The 23,774-nt window shown below is 35.9% G+C and overlaps 1 protein-coding gene across 1 annotated transcript in view; it reads left to right on the top strand.

Moving 5' to 3' along the window:
* PCLO (piccolo presynaptic cytomatrix protein) overlaps nt 1–23,774 on the top strand; it is a 316,529-nt gene that overhangs the window by 250,444 nt on the left and 42,311 nt on the right. The window contains exons 18-22 of the mRNA XM_041477704.1: nt 5,279–5,350; nt 7,990–8,170; nt 9,368–9,562; nt 10,808–10,990; nt 21,911–22,052. Coding sequence (XP_041333638.1) covers nt 5,279–5,350; nt 7,990–8,170; nt 9,368–9,562; nt 10,808–10,990; nt 21,911–22,052 — 773 coding nt within the window. The remainder of the gene's footprint in view (nt 1–5,278; nt 5,351–7,989; nt 8,171–9,367; nt 9,563–10,807; nt 10,991–21,910; nt 22,053–23,774) is intronic.

Raw genomic sequence — 23,774 nt, forward strand, 5'->3', positions numbered from 1 at the left:
CCATTTAATCTTTCAGTACTTGTAAAAAAGCCCAGAATAATAACCAGGCTCTTTAGTGAATAGATTTCCCAATGCTTTTAATATTCTTCTCCATCACAACCCCAAGACCTCAACACAATCTTCCCAATTTAGAATTTCATTTTTCTTTCTTCTTGTCCATTGAGAGACATAGATTAAGATACTCATTTTTGCTTGGAACAAAACCCTTCCCACAGAGGGAATTGCCTTGTTGCTCATGTAATCCACACATGTGGGCTTAATAGCAGTAACTCAGATTTCCTTCAGAGGTGTGGTGTTGTAGGTGGTGGTTTTATGGGGTTTTCTTACTGCTTCATGCAGGGTTTTGTAAATGGTAGCTATTTGACAATTAAAGCATCAAAAAAAAACCACACTGATGTTTGCCTCACTGCAATACAAACCCTAAGTTTTCTTCGTTTGACAAAAGGGTTTGGTAAGTCTTTACAATATTTCCAAATTCAGCTTTTCACCTAAGGAAGATTCTTGTGTTTTCTTAATTTTCTTGGGGGTTCTGCTGTGACATTTCACAGAGCTGTTATTAAGAGTGCTGGAGTGTTGTAAATTCAGTGGCTGTTTGGTGCTTTGCAAACGGATGATGATATTAATCTAGGATTTCCCGGACACTGATCTTTATAACAAGAAAAAAATCTTGTATCTTTGATGTCAGTTTTTGGACCATTATTTGATTAAATTTGCCTTTAGTTTGCATGTTGAATAATTTACATTTTTGCTTTCTATTTGCAAATCCCCTCCTTTTGCCTTTTTCTGAGACTTTTATGCAGTGTTTATGGTTTAAATGTGTAAACTTCATTTGAGCACCACATGTCTTTTATATTTAAGCATCTTATCACACAGAACTATGTGCAGAGAACATTGTTTCCTTCCATACCTTCCCATGGCTTCTATCTACTGCTAAAACACCAGTGTGTGTGACTTTTCTCCCGCAAAATTCCATGCCCTGACTTAGAGAATCTACAATGAAGCACATTTCTAAATCACAAATAATTCAATGCTGATGATAAGTATCCTCTACAATCTGAAGACCTCTCACCATGTAAAAGACCATCATTTGTACCCATAACGCTCACAAATCTCTATTTCAAAATAGTTGTGGATAGAAATAGAAATACAGGACAATAATTGCATTAAACTGAGAATGAGTGTTCTGTTCACCAAACAAGCAAAACTTCATCATACACTGTTGCACAGAGTTAGCAGTCACATTCAAACATAAATTCATGAATTTTTATAAACAGTATTTCTTCAAAGAAACATATCTTTTTCCCCGTGCTTTTTTCTCTCCATCAAAGCATGAGTTGCTTGCAGACAGCAAATAAGTATTATTAAATATTTCCTAATATAGTTCTTTTAACGTCACTGTCTAGACCTTAGCTGGTTGTACAATTTTTTTGTTTTCCTTTTCTCTTTTATAAACTAGTTGAAATTAAAGTGAAAATAATTATGGAAAATAGATCACTCTTTGAAATGAAGCAGACCTTTTCAAGGTCAGAATGATTAGTTTTATCACATTTGTAGCAAATTTTGCTTTGACAGTTGCAGAAAAAGAAATTAAACTGTGAATATTTAGTAATTTAAGGGTTTTGTTAAGTAATAAAGTAGAAATAATTAAAATTTGAGAGGAAGGCTGAGTACACATATTACAAATGTGCAGTAATTGCTAGCTCAAGTCCACTACCTACTCAGAGCAAGAAAGAAAGCATTAGAATAATTTAGGGAGAAGATGATAAAAGATGTAAGTTCTGTTGTTGGTGATGCCATTGGTATGCTGTATGACCACACTGTAAGGTGGTCATTCTTTGCCTCAACTTCTTACTTGCCAGAAAGCAAATAAAAGCATTTAGTTATATGAAATAATTCCACAAAGCAAATAGTTTTGCTGTAACTTATGTCTGTATTTTTCAGGTAATATATTTAGAAAGAGTAATATTTTCAAAATCTTTGAGTGATGTGGAAACCTATGCCTTATATCCAAAAGTAAGGAAATATTTTGTATGAATCAGTAAGGTGTTCATATCTAAATCTTACTTAATATCTAGGACAAAAGAAAGTAAGTTCCTAAGTGACCTGCAAAAAGTCTTTTTGTCCTCCCATATACCCAAAGTACATCTGTATAGAGAAGAGGACAATAAAATGTTAAGTATGAATGTAAACAAAAATAACTGTAATGGATTACCCAATGCATTAATTTCTACTCATCAAACATCCTGACTGAAGTGACAATATTTTGTATTATTTCTGAAGTAATTATAGTCATATGCTTTTAACATAGAGGAAAAAGCAAGCTGCATTAAAATTATTTCTTTCCTAATGGAAATCCTAGTATGAAATTTCCAAGGAATATGTGCCAAATATTTTAATTAGTGCATATTTCGCTACACAGGCAGACACTATCCATAACATCCAGACATTTAAAATGAGAAACAAACCCTTCTGTACCTGTGGGGTTGGTTAAGCCTTCCATAAGAGACAATATTTTTCACAATGGCTGTTTCTGCAAATTCCTTCTTTTTCTTTAAAAATATGGCTGTCCCTAGACAGACTAAAGCTCACTGGAGTTCACATGCAGTTATGTGCTTCTAGGTGGATTTTTATTTATTTTATTTTATTGCTACTTTTTTTTTCCCACAATGCTAAGACTGAAATTGTTTGGCAACACTTTTTTCAGAGTACGTTTGGGACTCAGATGACCTTCCCAATGTGTGGAAATTGTGTTCCTTCTTTTTGGACACTAATTTTCCTGTTGGTACATTGCCTACTTGCATAAAGCCATGGTCAGACAGATAGAGGGTTCCTGCAGCCCATTTCAGTATTGCTGTCTGTCATATTCCTGATGAGCATCAGAACTTCAGGATTCACAACCTAAAACTGATTGATGTAAGGCAGAACCCTTATGCAGTAAGGCAGAACTGTGAAGGTGAAATGACTGCTTTTAAAATCAGCAGCCATTTAGTGCTCTTTGCCACCACAGTGGCACATAGATATATCTTCAGAGAAGCAAATTTTCCTCTGCTTTGAAACTCATTTCATGCACTCTGCCTAATAAAGGTCTTTCCAGGGTTTTTCATTGTCATAACATTTTATAAAAGCTTTATTAAACTGAAAGATTTTAAACTTAAAATAGATTTTGCAAAGAAGTATAGTCTGCTGTAAGTTTTCATCAAAATTTTGTTATCACATTATTGCAAAGAAGCTAGCAAAATAGGGCTGCAGTTGTTTGAAAATCTTTTCTATTTTCCCCTTTCTTTCAAAAATTCTTCAAACCTTAGGGGATTTTCCCCCATTTCCTGGATCTATGTATTTTTCTCTCTGTCCCTGCATGGTCATCAAGAAGAAATCTCCTCTCAAAATAGCAACAATTGTGACAATACATTTCTGAAAAGTATTTCTGGTCTCTCTTTTAAATGGTAAAATACATATACTTAATATAGCACCTGGCATAAAATTGTATCATCCAGGAAGCCAAAAGCATTATGGACCAATGGATGTTCTGCTCACATTTTCAGGTTATTTTTCATGTTGCATTTTCAATACTGTCTTGGAAGAGCAAAGAAAAGTTATTTTATTCAGTCAAGGAAATCAGCTTTAGAAATATTATGTAAGAAATTTTCAAAAAATAATCTTTTTGTTCATTCTTGCAGGATATTTTTTAAATGAATGCTTAAGAAGAATATTGCTTAATTATGTAAGAATAAAACAGAAAGATTAAACAATTGCTCTCAAATATTTTTTTTTAAATCTTAGGTTTCAAGTCGTACTGCTGCCTGCTTAAAGAGTGCATTGTTGATGCTAAAAATAGTTTAATTCCCCTTTGTGTGGGTTTTCCAGGATATGCTGATTTAAATTTTCTTTTCATAGACACTGGCTTTGCATAGTTGCGCATTTTTCCAAAGTTGGCTGGGAGCAGATGATATTCTGAATACATAATGATGAGATTAAATTATCACTTAAAGGCAATTGCAGGTTGCTAGGAACTGTTTTAGTCTGTTTTAGTCTGGATGAAGAGAAGGGGCAATGGAAGCAAATTGATGAGATCATGGTACTAATAACACCAGTGCTGTGGGTTTGATCCTGGATGTACAAACCATCCACTTAAGAGTGGCACTCAATGATCCTTGTGACTCACTCCCAACTCAGAATATTCTGTGGTTCTTTAAATAGCCAAGAGTGCTTTCATTGCATGGATATTCAATATGTACAATAATTGGTATAGCTTATCGTTTTGAGCAATGACTTGATCCTTTGCTGTCCCTCTGTGCCCAGCAGCCAATTAACAGAACAGGTTGCTTCTGTTAGGATGATGACCTCAACTATCACATAAGAATTCTTCTTCTGAATTCTTTTATTCAAGTATGTGAAGAGTCCTCTTTTCCTCAGTAATCTTCCATTCTTCATTTATAACCTCTCAGCCTGACTTTGTAGGCACCCTACAACCAGCAGGATTTTGTCCTTCTCTCTTTCAAGCCACATGAGTTTATTACTGTCTTTGCTGCCGCCTTACAGCCTTTTGCCCTAGCACGCAAAATCAGTAATCAATCCTGCCCCTACGTGTCCTCAGAGACCCCTGGAAAAATGCTCAGGTCAGTCCTTACAATAAGGTCAACTACTTTGGTAAACAGTTTCTCTGTCTTGTGCTCTCTTGTGATATAAAGCTTACTTGTTTCTTACTGTGGTCTTTAGAAGAGTGCTTGACACAGCTATCATGCCTAACAAGATCTGCAGATAATGGGTTTTGAGAGCTGTCATTAATACCCAGCAGTACAACTTGTCTGTATGCCTGGATCACTTGCAGACTCTCACTGACTACACTGGATTCTGCAGGCGTTAAAGCCTGGTCTTCACAGATGAGGTTATGTGAATAGGGTGTTTGATATCTTACATTTGAAATTCACACTCAAATGCACTTCGGGCAGATGTCTGCGTTCAGACAGATCTGGTGATGAGGAAAACTGCAGGAACAAAAAATGGGGCCTTAAAAATCAGTTTGACTCTTGTAGTGAGCATAAATTCTGCGCAAAACAACTTGTGGGAATTCCTAAAATAGGGCCAAGCCCAAGCCTATCTGGCTTAATAACAAATAATAGTGCCAAATTATTTTTCTCAGAACAAGGTTGGTGAAAAGGTGAATATTACCTACCTGTCTCTATGAAAAAGGATACATGGAGGAAATAATCCATAGAAACAATCATAAAGACGTGATCTGAAGTTTATTAATTTTATTATCCTTTTCCTTGAATTGCAGTTGAAAAAGAAAACACTGGAAGTGACTGTGTGGGATTATGATAGATTTTCCTCAAATGACTTCCTTGGTGAAGTGAGTATCTTATTTCCACCTCTCTAGAACTAATAACTGCAGGCTGTTATTTGGAAGCTGTTCTCTTTAAAGGTATGGTACACGTGTTAAGTAAAACTGTTTTTTACATCCCAGTTTTACTGTTGTCTTCTTAACAAATGGTTGTGATTTCTTTAATTTAGACATGAAAGATATATCCCTTTTATCTCGATTAGCTAGGGGCAAGCTAATTTAGGACTGAACAAAATGTTAATTTGCTGAAAATGAATCCTTGTTTTGAGTGTGAAGTAGCAACAACATTCAAAGTGAGTCAAGGGGAAATTCTTTTCATGACTGAAAGCTGTCTGACTTGATTTTGCCATAACATAGGAAGGTTGAGGAGGTATTAGTCTTTGTAAGTGATTAAAAGATTAAATTCTGCCATCAAACCATGTTTTAACACATGCACAAGTATCTTCAAGTATGAGCAATTTAGTCTTGCTGATCAGTCTTGTTTTTAACATTCTGAAATAGTAATATCATTACTAAAGTATGAATGAAGGCAAAATCTAATCTTATCATTAATAATAAATAAGAGGAGTGCTCATGAGAAGAAGGCTTTCTCTTTAAAAAACAAATAAACAAGCATATGCACATATAACACATAATTACCAGCAATAACTATGAAATAAAAATAATTAAAGATGTAATTACAAATAAAGATTATAATTAGAAACAGAAGCACAGGAAAAATCAGTCTCTCGTGCAGAGTAACAGAGTATCTGGGCTCATTCTACATTTGAATTCTGCAAAAAAGCCACACAGTTCAGCTCCAGTTCCCCTTTGTGTAACTACCAAACTGAGCAATCAGTGTCACTATTTGAACAATTACTAAAATAAATGTATAGGAAGCTGCTGCATGATTACTTATTTCCTGCATCCTGTGTCCATATTCTTGTTGAGTTCAGCATGTTTTTCCAAATGCAGGGCTTTACTGAATATTTACATCCTTGGCTTTTTATGGCATTTAGAAAAGGGATGCTCTAGCAACTGCTTCTACATGAAGATTTAAACCTTTCCCCTTCAGATCTTCTTCAACTTCTGGAACAACTTTTTTTTTTTTTTTTTTTTTTTTTAATTGTGAAAGCAGTTATTTAGGGAAAAAAGTAACAGAAAAGACTATCCAGTGTATCTGAGCATCAGGATGCCCTGATGCTCAGATACACTGATGCAGAGGAATCCTGCACCGTAACATCAGATGTGGGATATCCAAACTGTGTCCCAAAGACTTGCTTGAATTGAGCCAGCAACACTTGTGTGCCTCAGAGAAAAAGTGGCACATCAAGGTCCATATCCATGGAAAGTGAAACCTTTCCTCCTACAAAGCAGAGGCCCCAGCCTACACTGCCCATTGGCAGAAATCCTCAGCCATGCTCTCTTCCAAGTCATTTTCAAAGCTTGACTAAAAACCACAACAGGGAGCATGCTAAATATTCGTCTGTTAAGATTAATTTATTAATCTGTTATGATTAATTACAGGTCTAACCAGAAAGACCAAGACAGACCATAGACAACCTATAAAACTAAAAGCAAAAAAGGAATGGAAAAAGGCTTTTAACCTAGAAACCATCAGTTTTTAGGAGCCTTCCCCATCCCTATACTTCAAGAGGCTTTCTTTAATTCAGGGTCTTGTAATAAGGTTCCCTGAGGTAATTGCACACTTTATTTGTCTAGCAGTTTTAAAACTTCCCTACCTGACATTAGTTTTAACCCTCTCACTTTAGAGCCAGTTGCAAATCTATTTTTGACCTTCCTTCCTTCAAGATTCTGTGATGAATTTCAGTACTTTGGTCCTCTCAACTGCAAGCTTATTAAGGGAGGAAGGATCTCTTTGATGGCAATGCTCTTTTTTTTTTTTTCTATATTTTTTAAGAAATTTCACCAAAGTCCTGCTAACAATGAAGGTGGCTTAGAGCAGATTTAATCTACAATATTTGCAGGTTTTTTTAGACAGTTTATTTGTTTCATTCCCATATTACCATTGCACCTCCTGTTTTTTTCTCAGTAATGTTTAGATGCCTAAATAGTCAGTTGAATTCTATTATTTTAGTGAAGTGCAAGAGTAACCCTGTTCTTTTTCTTTTTGTTGCTACTTCTGCATATGTGGGTTTTTAAAGACTCAAGAAGCATGAGCCTCATATTATTGAAGACCTTAATAAAAGCAAATATGCAACTTCTTCCGCCCTTAAAAGCACTGATAAAATGGAGGAAATTATACTGCTTACTTCTCCTATTAGGAAATGTCTGTACAGAGACAGAATGGCTGGATGTCTTTTTAATTTCTTTTTATTGTAGCTGTCAAGTTAGTGCTCACAAGCTACCCTGTAAACTGCCCATTGTCTTTGTGTGGAGCTATGCCACAGCCAAAGGACTCAGCTCACAGTCCTTACTGAAGTCCTGGTGAGAAGGCATATTGGTTCAGACACATCAATATGCTACTGAATCTGGGTTTGGGGTCACAGCATGCCTGGAGAGTCCTGAATCTGTCAGCACACAGCCTTATAACCTTCACTCTTATACTTGATTGCAACTTCTGACAACACAGCTCTAGTATCTTCGGCTGTATGCAATCATAAATAGGTCAGATATAGTCCATATAGTATACTTTGATTCATTTGTAGGTATTGATTGAGTTATCCAGCATCTCTCAGCTTGACAACACTCCTCGGTGGTATCCTCTTAAAGAACAGAGTGAAAACATAGATCATGGGAAATCTCATTCTGAAAAGAGTAGCCAGCAATCTCCAAAACCATCTGTCATCAAGAGCAGAAGTCATGGAATCTTCCCGGACCCCTCCAAGGGTAGGAATGACTTGGTGCACCTGATATGAAATATTTTCCCAGATGATGTGTAAACCTTTGCTTTGTGTAAGTTCTAATAGAAAAATAAAGATACCGGTATGAAGTTTGTATAAATTTTTATTAAAAATGCATTTATCTGTGATTAATTAGTTGGAGACAAGGTTTAAGTTGTATCAATTGTGCCAGCCAGCTTACTGAGCAATTTTGTAATTAAAACAGCAGCATACAGATTCTACGTGCTTTGCACATCTGTTATCGATTCTGTGCCCTTTTCATTTTCTTGATAGCCGTGGGCAAACTCAATACATATTTAGCTTTCTATTTTTCCTGTTCCTTAAATATTCTATGGATTTTTTTCGTCTGAAAATGCCACGTTAATATTTTATAGAACAACAATTAAGCTGCAATGATGCATATGCACTTCCAGTCAATGATAATGGATTGTAGCATATCTCAGTTGTATTGGAAATCAGTGGAGCTGATACAGTAGAAATATACTAATGTTTACAAAAGCAGAATTGATCTCAGTGTCTCCTGATTCAAAAAATTTATCTCTAATTCTTTTTTTTGTACTAAGTAGTCAGTGGACAGGTGGTCTCTTAAAACTCATTATGTGTCCTATCAAAGCAAAAAACATTCCATCTACAATCCAGATGAGAGCCCCAGAGGGACAAGACTCTGCTCCATCTCCTCTCTATTTCTCTGTTTAACATTTTGCCAGGGACTGGTGTCTATATAAGATGTCTGTCTGAATTAGAGGTAAGTATAAAAGATATTGTAAATTAGGCTGTGAGTTTCCTGGTGTCATTATTCAGGATAAAATGACTTGCATATGCTAAGTGTTTGATACTGGTGTAGGTGATGCTGCTTAGCCTTGACATACTAGAGAATAGAAAGTGGAAAACACCACGCCATCATTCAAACAGTTTGAACCAGCACGGGAGGTCTAATTCACAGGTGTTGTAAAACAATACTAAATAAATTATTCCCTGGGCTAGGTAACAGTGGGGAAGTAGAAGACAATGCTTTTCAAGAGTTTCTTAATAGTGATATATCCTGATGCTTTAAATGGAAAGACACAGCTTAATCTTTATTCCTTGTTCTGGAATTCAGTTAGAAAGACCAGTCATGAGAAAGAGAATGAAATGGTTTGTTTTTAATAAATGCAAGAGTTGTACTTCTTCATTTTCCTGGTAGACATGCAGGTGCCCACCATTGAGAAATCCCACAGCAGCCCAGGGAGCTCCAAATCTTCTTCGGAAGGACATCTCCGCTCTCACGGTCCATCTCGCAGCCAAAGCAAAACCAGCGTCACTCAAACTCACCTTGAAGACGCTGGGGCAGCCATCGCCGCTGCTGAAGCAGCTGTGCAGCAGCTTCGCCTTCAACCAAGTAAAAGACGCAAATAAATTCCTCAGCATGGCAGCTTAATGTTCATCTGTTGCCTTTTTCCCTGCTGTCCTTCCCTTTTCGGCTATTATTTTTCTGTTCTTGGCACACTGTGCTCACTCTGTTCAATGTCTTTCTTTGTGTGCCTGTGTGTGAATACATATAATTACAATATACTCTTGTATTTAGAAGTATTTTATTTATTTATTTATTTATTTTATAAAGACTGCAGTGAAACTGGCTGTTTCTCCATCAGTCCCTTCACTCATGGTCCATGATGTTCCATGGTTGTGCATGACTTACAGAGAAGTCCATTGTGTTTTGATGTCACTAAATACCTACCAATGAAATAATCAAAACCTGCAGAGATGCAACTGCCAGTTCTTCAAATTATATACAAGACTGAGACCACATTGATAACAGGATGTATCTATAAGTAGTAATCATGAAGGACAGTATTATACACACAAAAGAAGATTTGAAGTTAAAGAAACTTTTTTTTAACTACATGGCTGAGATTTCTATTTTTGAAACATGACTGTAAATATCTATTTTATTTTTTTTTTTGGAAAGGAAATATAAGGCAACCTTCTTTATATCTCAGATAAGATTGTGATAGTGATGAGCAGAACAGAAATACAATAAAAATATTAAACACAATAAGTACAAAACCATTAAACACACAGAGCCAGTAACAACATCAGATTTGAACAATGTTGTCAAGTTAACAAACTCAAAGGCAGTTGAGAGCTAAGTCAGGTGTCAGAGTTCAACATTTTGAGTAAATTTTTACCATGGATTGATTAAGGTTCAAGGTAGATTTCATCTGACAGCTTCAAATAGGTTAAAATAAATTAAAACTATTCAATTCAAAAGGATTACTCTCCAGAGGGTACTTCAGACCAGTATCATCTGATTGCTAGCTGAGGGTTTAGCTGATGGCAAATTCAATCTCTCCGACTGTGAGGTCATTGTGTTTGTCTTTAGGATTTGTTGATATGCCATAAACTCACCATGGTATAATGCAAAACTGGGGGAAAATTTTTTCCCTTGTCTTCACTGTCATTACTACAGAAACAGCCAGTTTTGATACTCTTTAATGCTGTGCATGTGGTGTCTCTTTGGTGTTTGAAAACACTACTTACTTAAATACAGAAAAAAACCACTTCTGTTTGCATGAATAACATTTAAGCTGGTTCCATCTGAGGATACATACTCTGGGTTTCCATTTCACCCACACTGCCACAGCAGCACATAAAAGCGGTCAGTCTAATCATGCCAGGAAGCAGCACAGACACAGCATAGCAGGAGTCCTCCCTATTCAAAGAACTCAGTCTGACAATCTGCCTCCACCAGCCAATGACAACAAAGACCAAAGCCAACTAGCCCTCAGGAAAGTGATGTCTGATGGACCAGTCAAGCCTGAAGGAGGTGAGCAGAAAGACATGGTTAAGAAACCAACTACATCCCAAATACTTCTTGCCATGTCAACTAATTCATTGTGATATTTAATTATTTATTTTACCCCTCCATTAAGTGCTGTAAATGTTAACATGAATCAAGAACTCTGCTTGATTTTTCCACCAATCAGTGCATAAATCCATAATGAAAAACTGTGCTAAGAAGCATTATGAAGCAACAAATGTGTGCACTTCCATTCCACTGGAGTACTTGGAATTCTGTTGAAAAGTAGTATAGCTTTGCTCATGTTGTTGCCTAATAAAAAGCATGCATCCAAGCTGGTCTGCTTAAGCATGATTCGACATTTCTTGTACTGTGACAAAACCTAACTGCACATTTTTGTTTCTAAAAATGTAATTGGGACAATAACAATTCCTGTTTCCTCTTCCAACACAATTATCCTGTCAACAGTCATTAGCATAGATAATTTTTCAAACCACCAGTGGAAAAGAAAGGAGTTTTGATCCATGTATAGCTCAATCTCTTGATAATTTTCCTATCAGCATCTTTAAAAATTATTTTCTACTTGTAGGCACCTGTAATACCACATATCATCAATTTATTCCCTCATCACAAATAAAGAGCCAGAATCTCAATCAGTTCAAATGGCCACTGTTCTTTTGACTTCTGGAGCATCTTGTTTATTTCCATGGAATCTGAGGGATAATCCAAATAAATGTACTGACTGAACTCCCAGATGTTCTTTTGTGCTGTAATCCCTTCCTAAACTCTCAAGATGCATTGAAGGTTTTTCTGTAAACACCATTGCACGCATTGGACAATATAAGCTGGCTGAGAGGGGTGCAGGAGAGAAGGAGGAAATGGTATTTTAGCCAATATATTCTAAAGACAACTAGTGTGATGTTAAAACAACTAATTAAGAGGGCAAAAGTAACAGGTCTTTTTAAACATATTTAGAAATTACAAGTTGTTTTCTTAGGAAAGCCTTTAGAATTCTTCCATAAATCTAGGTATTTACACAAACACACACACACACACACTCATTTTATTACTCTACAGCTCAAATCTAGACACTCAGCTCAGGCAGAACCAGGGAATGTCGTGGTATGAGTTCAGGCATCATGTCTGAAAGCTGCATACCACTCCTGGGGGGTAGACCATTCAAATCTAAATGACTTTTATGATATTTTGAGATGTCGTGTCTGTCGAGTTTTATTGCAAAAGCTCGTAGCCCTGTGGTGATGCCTTTTCAAGTAGACAGGTAATGCAAAATATTTTGCTTGTGATGTAAGGTTGAATATATAAGGTTCAGATACACTTTCATAATAAAGAAATAGTGAGTCTGTTGGCTTCAAATGCCTGTGCCAACACACTGTTATTCTATCTTCTTTACTTTTAAAATTGCAGAAAGAATATAGACTGATATGTACTTGGCTCAGCAATTTTGGAAGCATCATAGAGAGTTAAAGGAATAAGAGTCCCCATTACAAATAATGAGTCCACATTATAGTAATGAGTCCACAATAATATATAAAAAAGGTTAAAATTGTTATGAAGGCATGTAGTACTTTTGTCTCTTTACTTCTGACAAATAAACACAATACATGGTCAGCTACACAATGCTTACAAGTCTGATTTCAGACCTGTGAGATGTTTTAGCTTTTCTTTAGCCAAAGATAGTTTGTCCAAATTTATTCATATGAGGTGGGCCAGTAGTTACCATTTTGAGGTTAATGACTCTCATGGCTTTTAGCAGGAATGAAAAGCAAGATGATTTCACTGCAGTTTTGTGGAGTATGAAAGTAAAATGAGATGAGTCTATAACCTCTAATGGAAAAAGCACCAAAGACACTCAAAACAGCTTCCAACTTATGGGCTTTGTGGGACAAAGAGATGATAAAGAAAGGAGAGATTTACCCTTCATTATGAACTATGAATATTAGGGCATCGTCAGTTTCCCAGTCCATTCCTAAAGGGATGATGCATGTTTGTGGTACTCGCCTCCATTATACTCTATTGGTAGCTGGAAAAAGGACACACTAGGAACTGGTTTTAATGACTGAACAGTCATCTTGTCAAGGTAGTAATTTTTTGTTACTATATCTCAAAGCCCTTTACTAAGGAAGCCATTACAGATAATACACAACATTATTATTATTTTACCACAGCTATTTCTCTGTGCATTTGTTAAACAACAGCACCTTTTAGAAGAATTGTTTGGTTTTTTCAGCTTAAGTACACAACAGTGATGGAAACGATTCTATGATGTGAAGTCCTTCTATGTCTAAGATAATCCTCAGAAAGAGTGTCCTCCTTTGGTCTTGTCTCTCAATAGCTCCATTTTTTCTCTTGAATTGAACTGGCTCTAGAAAAAACAACAAATCTAAGAAGGCAAGAATCCTCAGTCATTCTGACAATGTCTCAGAGAAATACTTCTCTACTTCTGATTCCTAGGACCCTTTCTACGTGGTCTATTTTGTCAGTTATTAGCTGTGTGTCTGTTAAGTAACAAGGTAATCATAAACAAGATCAGCATACAAAGGTCTTTCATCAGTTTTTCGTTGAACTGAATTTTTTCTGTATTCCTTTTAAATAGTAAAAAATCTATTTAAATCAATATGCTTTAAAATTAAGGTGAAGATGCAACAAAAAACCATTCGTTTTTTTTTTCTCAGAACCTTTGTAAAATCCAACAGTCAGCTATGGCAGTTAATTAAAAATAAACCCTGAAATATAATTTTGTCGTTGCCCATGAGAGATGAGAGTGTGATCTACAAAGAAACCAACTGCATGCTACACTTTCCAATCACATCCCTCAGAGAGGAACAATAACGTTTCAGAGCCAACTCTTTGAAGCCTGAAGCTGTGAGGGATCCAAGTCAGAGGATGGCTTTAATTAATTTGATTTAGGTTTTGTGCAATATATGAATAATTTCCAATTACACATTCACTTAAAATTAAGCACATTCCCTTCAACATAAATTTGTGTATTAAGAGTTTATCTGCCAGATGAGTCAGTTTTAAACACAGTGTGAATCAGTCCACCACCTTTTCAGTCAGTAATCTATCCCACAGAAGGACCTTCTCATTATATGGAAATTTCTTCATAGGTCAGTTATGTTTTAAATAAATTATTTTAGAGTTCTTCAGATACTTGAAAAGTTGGAGATGTTCTGATTATTCAGAACACCACCAGTTCTCTGGATACATGCATATTAAAGAGAAGGTGTATTTGGAATATAATTTTAACTGATTTTATACAAAAAAAAGTCTTTTCAAACTTAGCTTATGTATTTAAAGGAATTAATAACATGTTTTAGGCTTAATACCTTTCAATAAAGTTAATAAGAAAGACAAGGAACAAAAAAAACTTCAGCATCTGTGTTAAGCAGAAAGGTGCACTACCTCTGCCTCACTATAGTAGGAATTTGGTTGGCTTGTCCTTCTTTGTAGAGAAAAAGATGCCAGCTTTTCCCCTAATGGACAATGATTGTACAATGGAAAATCAATTCCTTTATTACATTAGAATATCCAAGGGTGAACAAAACCCCATTATTTTATGACCAAATAAGAAAATTCGTAGAAATTTATTTTTAACCTTCCTAGCATCTTTGAAAAACAGTAAATTAATATTTAAATAGTAAATAGCTCAGTAAGTGAATTTAAGTCTCAACATCATTGTAGCCCTATACATCTTTTATTCTTTCCAACAGACACTCATGAAAAAGAAGCTACAAGTCAATATGCTATTGCTTGTATGTCTTTTGTTGATGGATGCCATCGGCAACTCCTCTTCTATTTGGCTCACATTAACCCAACCAAACAAAGAAGCAGCCTGCCACAATAAAAACACTGCTATACTCCTCACCTGAACTAGTTAGTAAATATTAAGGATCTAGAGAAATTGCCATGTGTTTCAGTTAAAGATCCAAACATCCCTGTTAATTTAAGATAATAACAACATTATAATTCTACAGAATTTTCTGTCTAATTTTCAATAATGGAAAGATTTTTTCAAGATCAAACCTCTACCAACTTAAAATCATATTTCCTTAAAACACCCTCTGACACATGTACCTGGTATTATATTTTTTGTCACTGAAAATGGCGGGGTGGGGGAGGTTGGGGTGAGGAGGAGGGGAGAAAATGGAGCCCCACAGCATTTCATAGAGAATATTTCATCTTTTACATTACGCATTTTCCATCAAGACACAACAGCTTTTCCAAAGAGTTGTATGTCAGGTGATTTTACTGGTTGGGGGAGATCTATTTTCAGAGCTGATACTATTAGCTAGAATACCTCCAGTTTCAAAACTCTACATCAGCGTTTTCAGAATGGTACTCAATTAAGTCTATCAATTTAAACATCTCAAAGAATGCCAACCAGTTTGAAACACTTTAGTTCAAAAGGTAGCACACCTGCTTATAACTGTCTTCAACCAACAACTTTGACACAAGTTCATTTAAATGTCAACATAATAGGTTAAAGCTACACAGAAATGTGATGTGATGCATGCATCCAGACATTGTCATCACTGTACAACCCATGATACAAGTCTAAGCCAGCACAGTGTAATTTCTAGTCACTTAGATGCAAGAAATTAAAATTTATATGAATTTTCCTTATTATTAAGTTCTATTTGCTGACTTTAGCAGCAATGGAATGAAAGAAAATTGATTCCTAGGTTACATAAATCTTCTGAATTAGATATGATTGTGGTTTCAAATACCTGCTAATTTGGGATCCCTTTTGGTCTGTATCCATTTTCACACATTTAATAGGCAATGCCATGTTTTAATTTCCTACCTTATTTTAGGATATTTCCTTCACACTTAAATAATTTATAGCCCAAAGCTGTTTAGTGACTCATGTCACTAGTTTCTTAATTTCCAAGTTAAATGGGCCTTCATATTGCTCCAAATAACCCATTTCCAAGAATCATTATCAAAACAAGAACAGTTTGTCCCCACTCTCTGCAGATAGCAGAGAGTGTCTTTTCAGCCTCATTCCAATCTAATAGCTGGCCCATTTTGCTTTGGTTATTCCTGCTATTTACTCTTCCACCATTTTAAACTGACATGTAATTTCAGAGAATTGCTCAGCTTCTTCATTTGATAACTATTATTTCAAAAGTATTTTTTCAGCATTCTGTAGGGTAGACTAACCCTACAGAGTGCATGGAAAGTTATTTCATCCAAATTGCTTTCCTGGGTAAAAAAATTACTTTAGTACAGTTTAAGAAGTGTGTTGTTCTTCTGCTACTCATCTCAAATGGTAAATTTCTCTGTAAAGGGTTGTCTTGAAATTTCACAAAGTATCCCTGCTCACTGTCAAATCCGTGTCTAATACACAGCTGTGGCTGAGATGGGTGAGATCATGGCTTAAAGTCCTGTTCAGTATGAGGGAGCAATAGGAAAATAAAATATCTTGGCTCACTTGAGGTTGGTGTGTTTGATCACCAGTTGTTTATGTATCCCCAATCTGTTGCCAGTTCACAAAAGATGCAACAAGCAGTTCCAACAACAGTTTTACCCTAACCAAGTAAGCTGGAGCAGCTCTTGCTTTTAATGCTAGCAAACACTTCATATGAGGCACTTTGAGGTTGGAGCACTTGAAACACAAGGCTACTGAGAGCGAAGGGCAGCCAAGCTTCTGCCAAAAGACGCTGTATGAGATGCCCAGTCTGTTGGTCATCAGAAAATTACACACAGCAGATGGGCGCTTTCACCTTCTCCAATGGGCTTGCATCTCTTTGAGAAGAGTCAGTGGGATGCTTTCAGCCTTTCCCAGAGTTTCTCAAAAGATGGAAAATTAAAAGAACATTTTTTTCAAGTAATTAGAGGCCAATTGTGGAAACTTAATCCTGAATCCATACTTGAAGGTGAAACTTCTCCTGTTTGGTTCACAAACAGAACCGTCATTCCCAATGTGTTTTGGCAATGTAATTCTGTTTCTAGACAGAAACTGGAAAAGGGGAACATCACAGTTTATTCACCAAGAGAAAGTGCTGGTTGAGTCTGTTCTTTCTTCCATATGAACCCCAGAACTGTGTAGTCAACTTTTTAAAATATAAGTCTTAAAAGAACATCCATTCACTGTAGAATGGCTGGAGTGGCTGACAGTGCTGGATTGTTTTCATTTTCCTGCTAACTGATTTAGTAGCTCCTGGTTATAGGTCTTGTGTGAATGATCTATCTTCCCTATACTAAGTTTTAACAAAGCATCTTCTCTGTTGTCTGCTGCAAAAGACTTTTCTGAAAGATCAAGTGAAATCATATGCCTTCCAATCTTTCATCTCTTATTAATTTTAATACTTTTCTTCATACTAAGGCATGAATTGCACATTTTTGTTGATTTTAAAGGTCTTTTTTCTAACTGGGTCCATCAGCCAAAGTTTAAGCAAATACATATTTTTGCCATACTAATAATAATTTTAAAAATTAGAAATAAAAATTGGAGCTGAAAAGTGGGGTCAGTGCTAACCTCCATTTTATGGAATCAGTAATTCTTTTCCAAAAAGGCATAAGGGTTGAATTAATCATGTCCAAACGTCATTCTGTTGAATTTTTTTCTTCCTCCTGTAAACCATGCAGAGTACAAAAGATATCTATCTAGCCATTATAATTGTTTTTTGGGAAACCCTGGTCCTCCACCATTTATAAAATTATCATCCACTTTCTTGGAACCTGAAATAATTACTGTAAGCAGTTGAGAACTTTCCAGCTCATTTATATATTATTCACTAGAATGATTGACCTGAAATTTTGGTCATGCCAGAGTCTGTAAAACAGGCAGTTTAACAGAATCACTCAGAGGCAGCATTAACACCACATTTCAAACTACTAAATGTGACATATGTACCCATTAACACCCATTCCAAGTAGAGAACATTTCATCTCATCGAGGGAACTACCAGCTAAAATAGGATTAACAGATGAAAATTAAATCAAACCACAACAATAGCTTTTATAATAGGGAAATCTGTGCCCTATTTCAGAGAAAACAGCCCAAATTAGGGTTTTAAACCTTCATTTCATATTTCTATTCTTCGTAGTTAAATGGCTGGGCAGCCCAGATATAATGATATTGCAGTCCTTAGAAAGTGCCAAGCACCTGATAAACTATGTAAAGAGTTTACAGAAATAGGGCTGGAGGGGGTGAAGGGACATCTCCTTTCTCCCAGAGAGAGGCCAAATGAAGGTGTGTAATGACCTTCTCTGAAGTTTTGTCTCTTTCATCTGCTGAGGCTTGAAGAGTCTTTTCTCTAAAAATGTAAGGCTTTAAGAATAATATGTAATTGGCAGCAAGAGCTTGTCTTTGACAAGTACTTTAAAAGTTTTTCAAGCTAAGAGTTTCTAAAAGTTGCTTATTGGGTTGGTTGGGATTGGGGTTGTTTGGGGAACATCGCTTAAGAGCCAGAGAATAATATGCAAAAGCAAAGGGCAAGGAAGCTATGAAACACAGCTCTTCCACACTCTGGGTACTTAATATTCAAATGATGAAAAGCGCCTTCACCCACAATCCTATTCAGAAAAACTTCGTAGATTTCTGTAAAGCAAGACTGCACCTTGTAGCTTCAGGCACCTGTGTGATACCAGATGGCAATATCTAATCTTTGGACCCAAGTGAACCCACATGAAACTGTTCGAATGCTACAGACCAAAGCACCTCCTGCCAGAACTTTGCTGTCAAAATCTGTCGACTAAAGAATTTTCTAGCATAGGCAGATATAAGCAGAAGCTCTGTAACTCAGAATTAACCAGCCTTAATGCCATAATTAAAAGTAAAATTAAAACTAAATATAATGCAATAGTTGCCTATCCTTTATGTGGATATGAACCCAATTGACCAAGCAAGGTGGAAATTGTTCTGACACTTTCAGGATTTCACAGAGCTGACATAGACTGGTAAGAGTAGAGGAGCAACACAGTGAAATCTGATGTTCTTGCTAAAGTTTCTAAGACAATATTTGCATGTATTCAAAGAGAAAGCGCAATACTGCAAATGAGTGTGCAGACTAGCCTTTTTGAATATAAGAGCATAGAACTAGTTCTATCTTTCCACATAGAGTAGAAAAGTAACCATGGTTATACTAACTCTTAGGGAAAATATTGCATGGCAGGAAGCATTGCCACATCATCAGAACTCCAAAGTTTTGTATATAACCAGCAGAAACTTAGAGGTCTAGATGTATCTGTAAAAATCCCGACATGTAGAAAATGTGGGTGTCTCACAAGTTATGAGATGATCTCTGTATCCAGATTCTGAATTTGTCACGAAACCAGCTGTAAATCTATTTGTGGATTTCATTTCTTGTCAGAAACTGACACCGTGATTCATTACTTTCATAGAGCAGACAGGAAAAAAAAAAAAGAGAGTAACATTAAACTTTAGAATTTTTAAAATCTAGTCATGAATCTAAACTTGGATCTATTATAACCATTCACTAAGTGAAGTGATCTTGTGGAAAAAAAAAACAAACATCGATATGGAAAATTATGTGAATTGGTGAAAACAGTAGAAAAACTAAAAATACAGCTTACTGAATGTGTAATCAGGGTACAGCTGTTTCAAAGCTATGAGTTGATTATAAATAGATGAAGCAAAACTTCTAACCCGTTTTTAAAGGCTTCATTCAAGCTTTTCTGGATTGAACAGAATTCTAGGTTCTTACTGGTTTTAGAAATCCACCAGTAAAGATATCAAGGAATTACTTCAGATATTAGTTTTTACAGAAAAGTCAGTAAAAAGAAAAAATCCTAGATATGAAAGATCCTTTCAGGCCACATATGTTATGGTGGAGATACACGCTACACTAAGTAAATTCACGCCTAAGGGAAGAACTGAAGATTCTTTTCTGTGATGGAACAATATTGTTTTGGCTCCCATGGGCTTTGCAGATGTGTTGATCTCCCATTTGTACTCACCTGTGAGGCATTTGTCATGCCATGGCACAAAAAAAAAAAAAAAAAAAAAAAAAAAGTAAACGAAACAACCTAACCTAAAGGAACCCTCAGAATTCCAAACAGAAAACATTGGGAGACATGCAGGTCATGCAAACACAGTGAGAACTGAGGTAATGAATCTGTTTGGGACAGGCATGAGAGAGCCGCAATTTGGGCTGTTAAATACAGGGCAACAGGCAATAATATGTTATAACAGAGAGTTTGGCCTCTTGTCTCTGAAACGTCACTCTTGCCCAGCACTTCTCTGCAGCATTTTGCTGACATGTCACCACAGGCATAGGAATTCACTCACAGCAACACCAGCTGAAAGTGATAGAGCCACCACTGCACACAGCCACCCCAGCTGGCTGTCTCTGGAAAAACATGTGTGCCTTTCTTGCAGGTGAGATATTGAGAGTATTGGCTAATAACATTATGATTTTAATTTTTTTTCTTTGTATTTACATCCAAGAAGGCAGCCTATGATCAATGTATGGAGTCATGAAATAGAGCTAAATAATAATTTTATCTGAAAACAAAGTAGACTGACAGATTCCATTTCTGGCCGTGGGCAATAGTGGAACAAAGGAGATTAATAGAGCTGAAATGATTACAAAGTTATGTTACAACTTGGTTTACCAGTGAAGGATCACTGTGGAGAATTCCTTATCCCAATTCCTTGGGATTGCCCAAGGATTGATGATATAAGAATTGCTTCATTTATTGCTTCTAGTTCAAATTACTCACCTGTTTTTACATTATGTTTGAGGAGTTACACTCAGCTTCCTGGCTCCACATCAGGCAGCATGCAGCGTTCTTCACCAAACATATTATTCAGTTAGTCAGACATAAAAAATATTGATTGCCAGTTTAAAGCAAGACACTGTTGGGGCTCTGGCTCTTATTAAAATTCCAGTTAGATACTTGTCTAATTTGTTTTTAAAGAAGAATCTTTTTTAACTACTTACATAGAAGTTTCACAGTTCAGCAAAATAACATAAAACCTCATTAAGTCTTCATAGAAAAATAACCTCGCAAAACATTATTTTCTATCTTCAATATACATGCTCAGTAGGTTGAAATAGATGAAACATGAAAATAGCAGATGTATTATAGGACATTTAAGAAAAAAAATCCCCAAATCTGTATTAATATTCCCAGACAATTGTGTTATTCAATATGAAAATAGCTACTCTATTGTTCCTGTATTAATTACTATGTGTAATGTCACTGTGTCCTTTTTCCTTTGTATTTCTCAACTTGCAAAATGCAAAATGTTGGATGATTTGTTCATGTAGTGCAGTAATGTCCAAAACACAAAATAAAGCAATCTGAAGTAAAACTAACATATGGTATACTAACACCAAATGGTATTAAATTAGATTAAGGCATCTCCCATCAAATTATGTTCATTAAAATTCTGTGCATGTAGTAAGAGAGCTCCAGATGGGTAGGAGCAGTTGAGAAATATAATGCATAGCTGTGTGATGTCTGAAGAGGGGTGGGGATATTCTCTATGATTATAGGTTGCATGCTTACATATCTTTGCAAGCTCCTCTCTTCAAAATCACCTAATGCAAAGAACATTTCATAAGTAGTATGAGGAAGGCCCACTGGGGCTTTCATTTTTACAAGATTATTGTGTGAAATATTTCAGATGAATAACTGGTTTTCTGCCACTTAATCAAAACAGCAGTGTTAATCATTCTATCCCAGTCTTTTTTTTTCCTTTAGGCTGTTGATTTGAACTCTTAACATGACTGGAGAAAAAAATATGGTGGTGTACTATTTGGTTTAGAGCACCTTATTCTCTATGAAAGCAAACTTCATCTGCAAAATATGACAAAGCAATATTTGAAAGTAAAAGTATAGAAGTGAAAGCGTTTGCAGCACGTGATTTTGATAAATTACATTTTTTTCTCAATGTCAGTGGTACTGATGTCTTACAAGTTTTTGGTAACCAAATGTTCCTGCCCTGTACAGCAAGGTCTGCTAATCACCGACCTGCAGAAAGTTCTGTCTCCACTGGCTCATCAGCCAGTAGCTTTGGCAGTGGATACAGCATGGATAGCGAAGGCAGCAGCAGTGCCACGGGAGAGAATAATCTATTTCCCATCCCAAGAATGTAAGGTTTTTCTGTTCATATATTGTATCCTCCATGCACAATTTATAGCACTTTCACTGTGCCAGTCATCTTCTCATGTAGTTTCCTCTGCAGGCTTGAGTTGTGCAGTAGAATAGAAGATAAAGGGGAGAATTCCCCAGAGTTCACACTTTTATTCTGCTTTGCTGAACACTGAATTGTTAATAACCAGTCAAACCTCTGCCTCAGTTTTGTGAATTTCTTCCTGTCATGTAGGAGATGTGCTGGTCTCAGCCTTTGATGAAAGTAGGTAGAGATGGGCTTAGCTTATGTTTTAAAAGTACAACTATTGTAGGATTGAGAAAGCTTAGTTTAAGTTTTCAGATTTTCCTCCCTCTGTAAAGAGATGTTACTAGTGCAAGGGGAATTAATATTCTGGATACAGCCCAGCTTTTCCCAAGTTTTCAGGAGTTTCAGAGGAATTTCTCAATTCTTGGCTGGAAAAAGCTTTTTTGGTACAGAGTCCCTGTAGGAATTATCAAGCTACTATCAGTGTAATGAGCCTATAAAATGATTTAATTTTCCAAATTTTTTACCTAGTTAAGGTAAAAAGTTAAGGTACTAGTTAAGGTACTCCACAGAGATAAGTTTTGCCAGGACTTTTTTGCCTCCTCTGTCAGCATGCACCATCATTTATCAATTTCATTTATATTCCCTAATAGGACAAAGTAACTTCTGATCAGCTTAGTGATTCTGGACTGAAAAAAATTTACAGATTGACTGTTCTCAAAATATTAGTTGGTGGTTATTGTTCATTCATTGTCTGCAATAGTTGTTCAATATTTTTTCTGGAACAAAAAATTTTTGTTTTTCCCTTGAAGTTGTGAACTATTAGTCACAAAAGATATAAGCTTCCTAGAAAAAAATTAATGAAGTGAAAATTCTCTAGAACTGTGTTATTTCTGAGTATTTATCATTTTAATAAATAAAGCCTAATGGTATTTATCTACATCTTGTTAGTAACTAAAGGGAAAATAGAGATAAATCTAAGACTTCAATCTCACCTTCAGAATCTAGGAGGATTACATGAGCTTAGATTGTAGGGTGCCAATTGTTTGATTTGTATTGGATTTTTCACTCATGTTGTTCTAGGCTAAAAGGGGAAAAAATACTGTCTTTGACAACATCAAAAGAAAAATAAAAATATTGGGCTGTCATTCCTAGTGAGAAAAGCAAAGATACATAAAATTTTCGTGTGCAATAACACAAGATGGAGCTCTCAATAGAAATTTTCTGTTCACACATGCCAAATTTGAGTCCAAATAACATCATTTTCTGTGTATTGACTAGCAATGTGACAGTACCTACAGTTACTTGCTATTTGGCTGACAGACTCATTGATCCCTTAAGCCTGAAATCAGGCCCGCTTCTACTGAAAAGCAGGAGGAAGTTTCCACAGCTTCAGATTTTCTCATATAGAAATTTGTTCTCATGAATTATCCTTAATTAAATAAAACATATCCATGTCTCATTTTTTTTGTAAGGCCACACTATTTTTTTTTATTATGGCATTTTAAAGTAAGTTATTTGTATGCTTACAGAGTCTTTAAAATTACACAGGAAATTTATACAGACAGGACCTGCTTCATTTTTCATGTTAGTTCCCCCGGGCTTTACATAGCAATGTAAGGAAAATGAATGACAAAATAACTGTTTGCCATCAGATCATTAATGGAGAGAATGTTTAAAACAGATAGCTGTTTC

Source organism: Pyrgilauda ruficollis, unplaced genomic scaffold, assembly GCF_017590135.1.
Source record: "Pyrgilauda ruficollis isolate IOZ18807 unplaced genomic scaffold, ASM1759013v1 scaffold112, whole genome shotgun sequence".
NCBI lineage: Eukaryota > Metazoa > Chordata > Aves > Passeriformes > Passeridae > Pyrgilauda > Pyrgilauda ruficollis.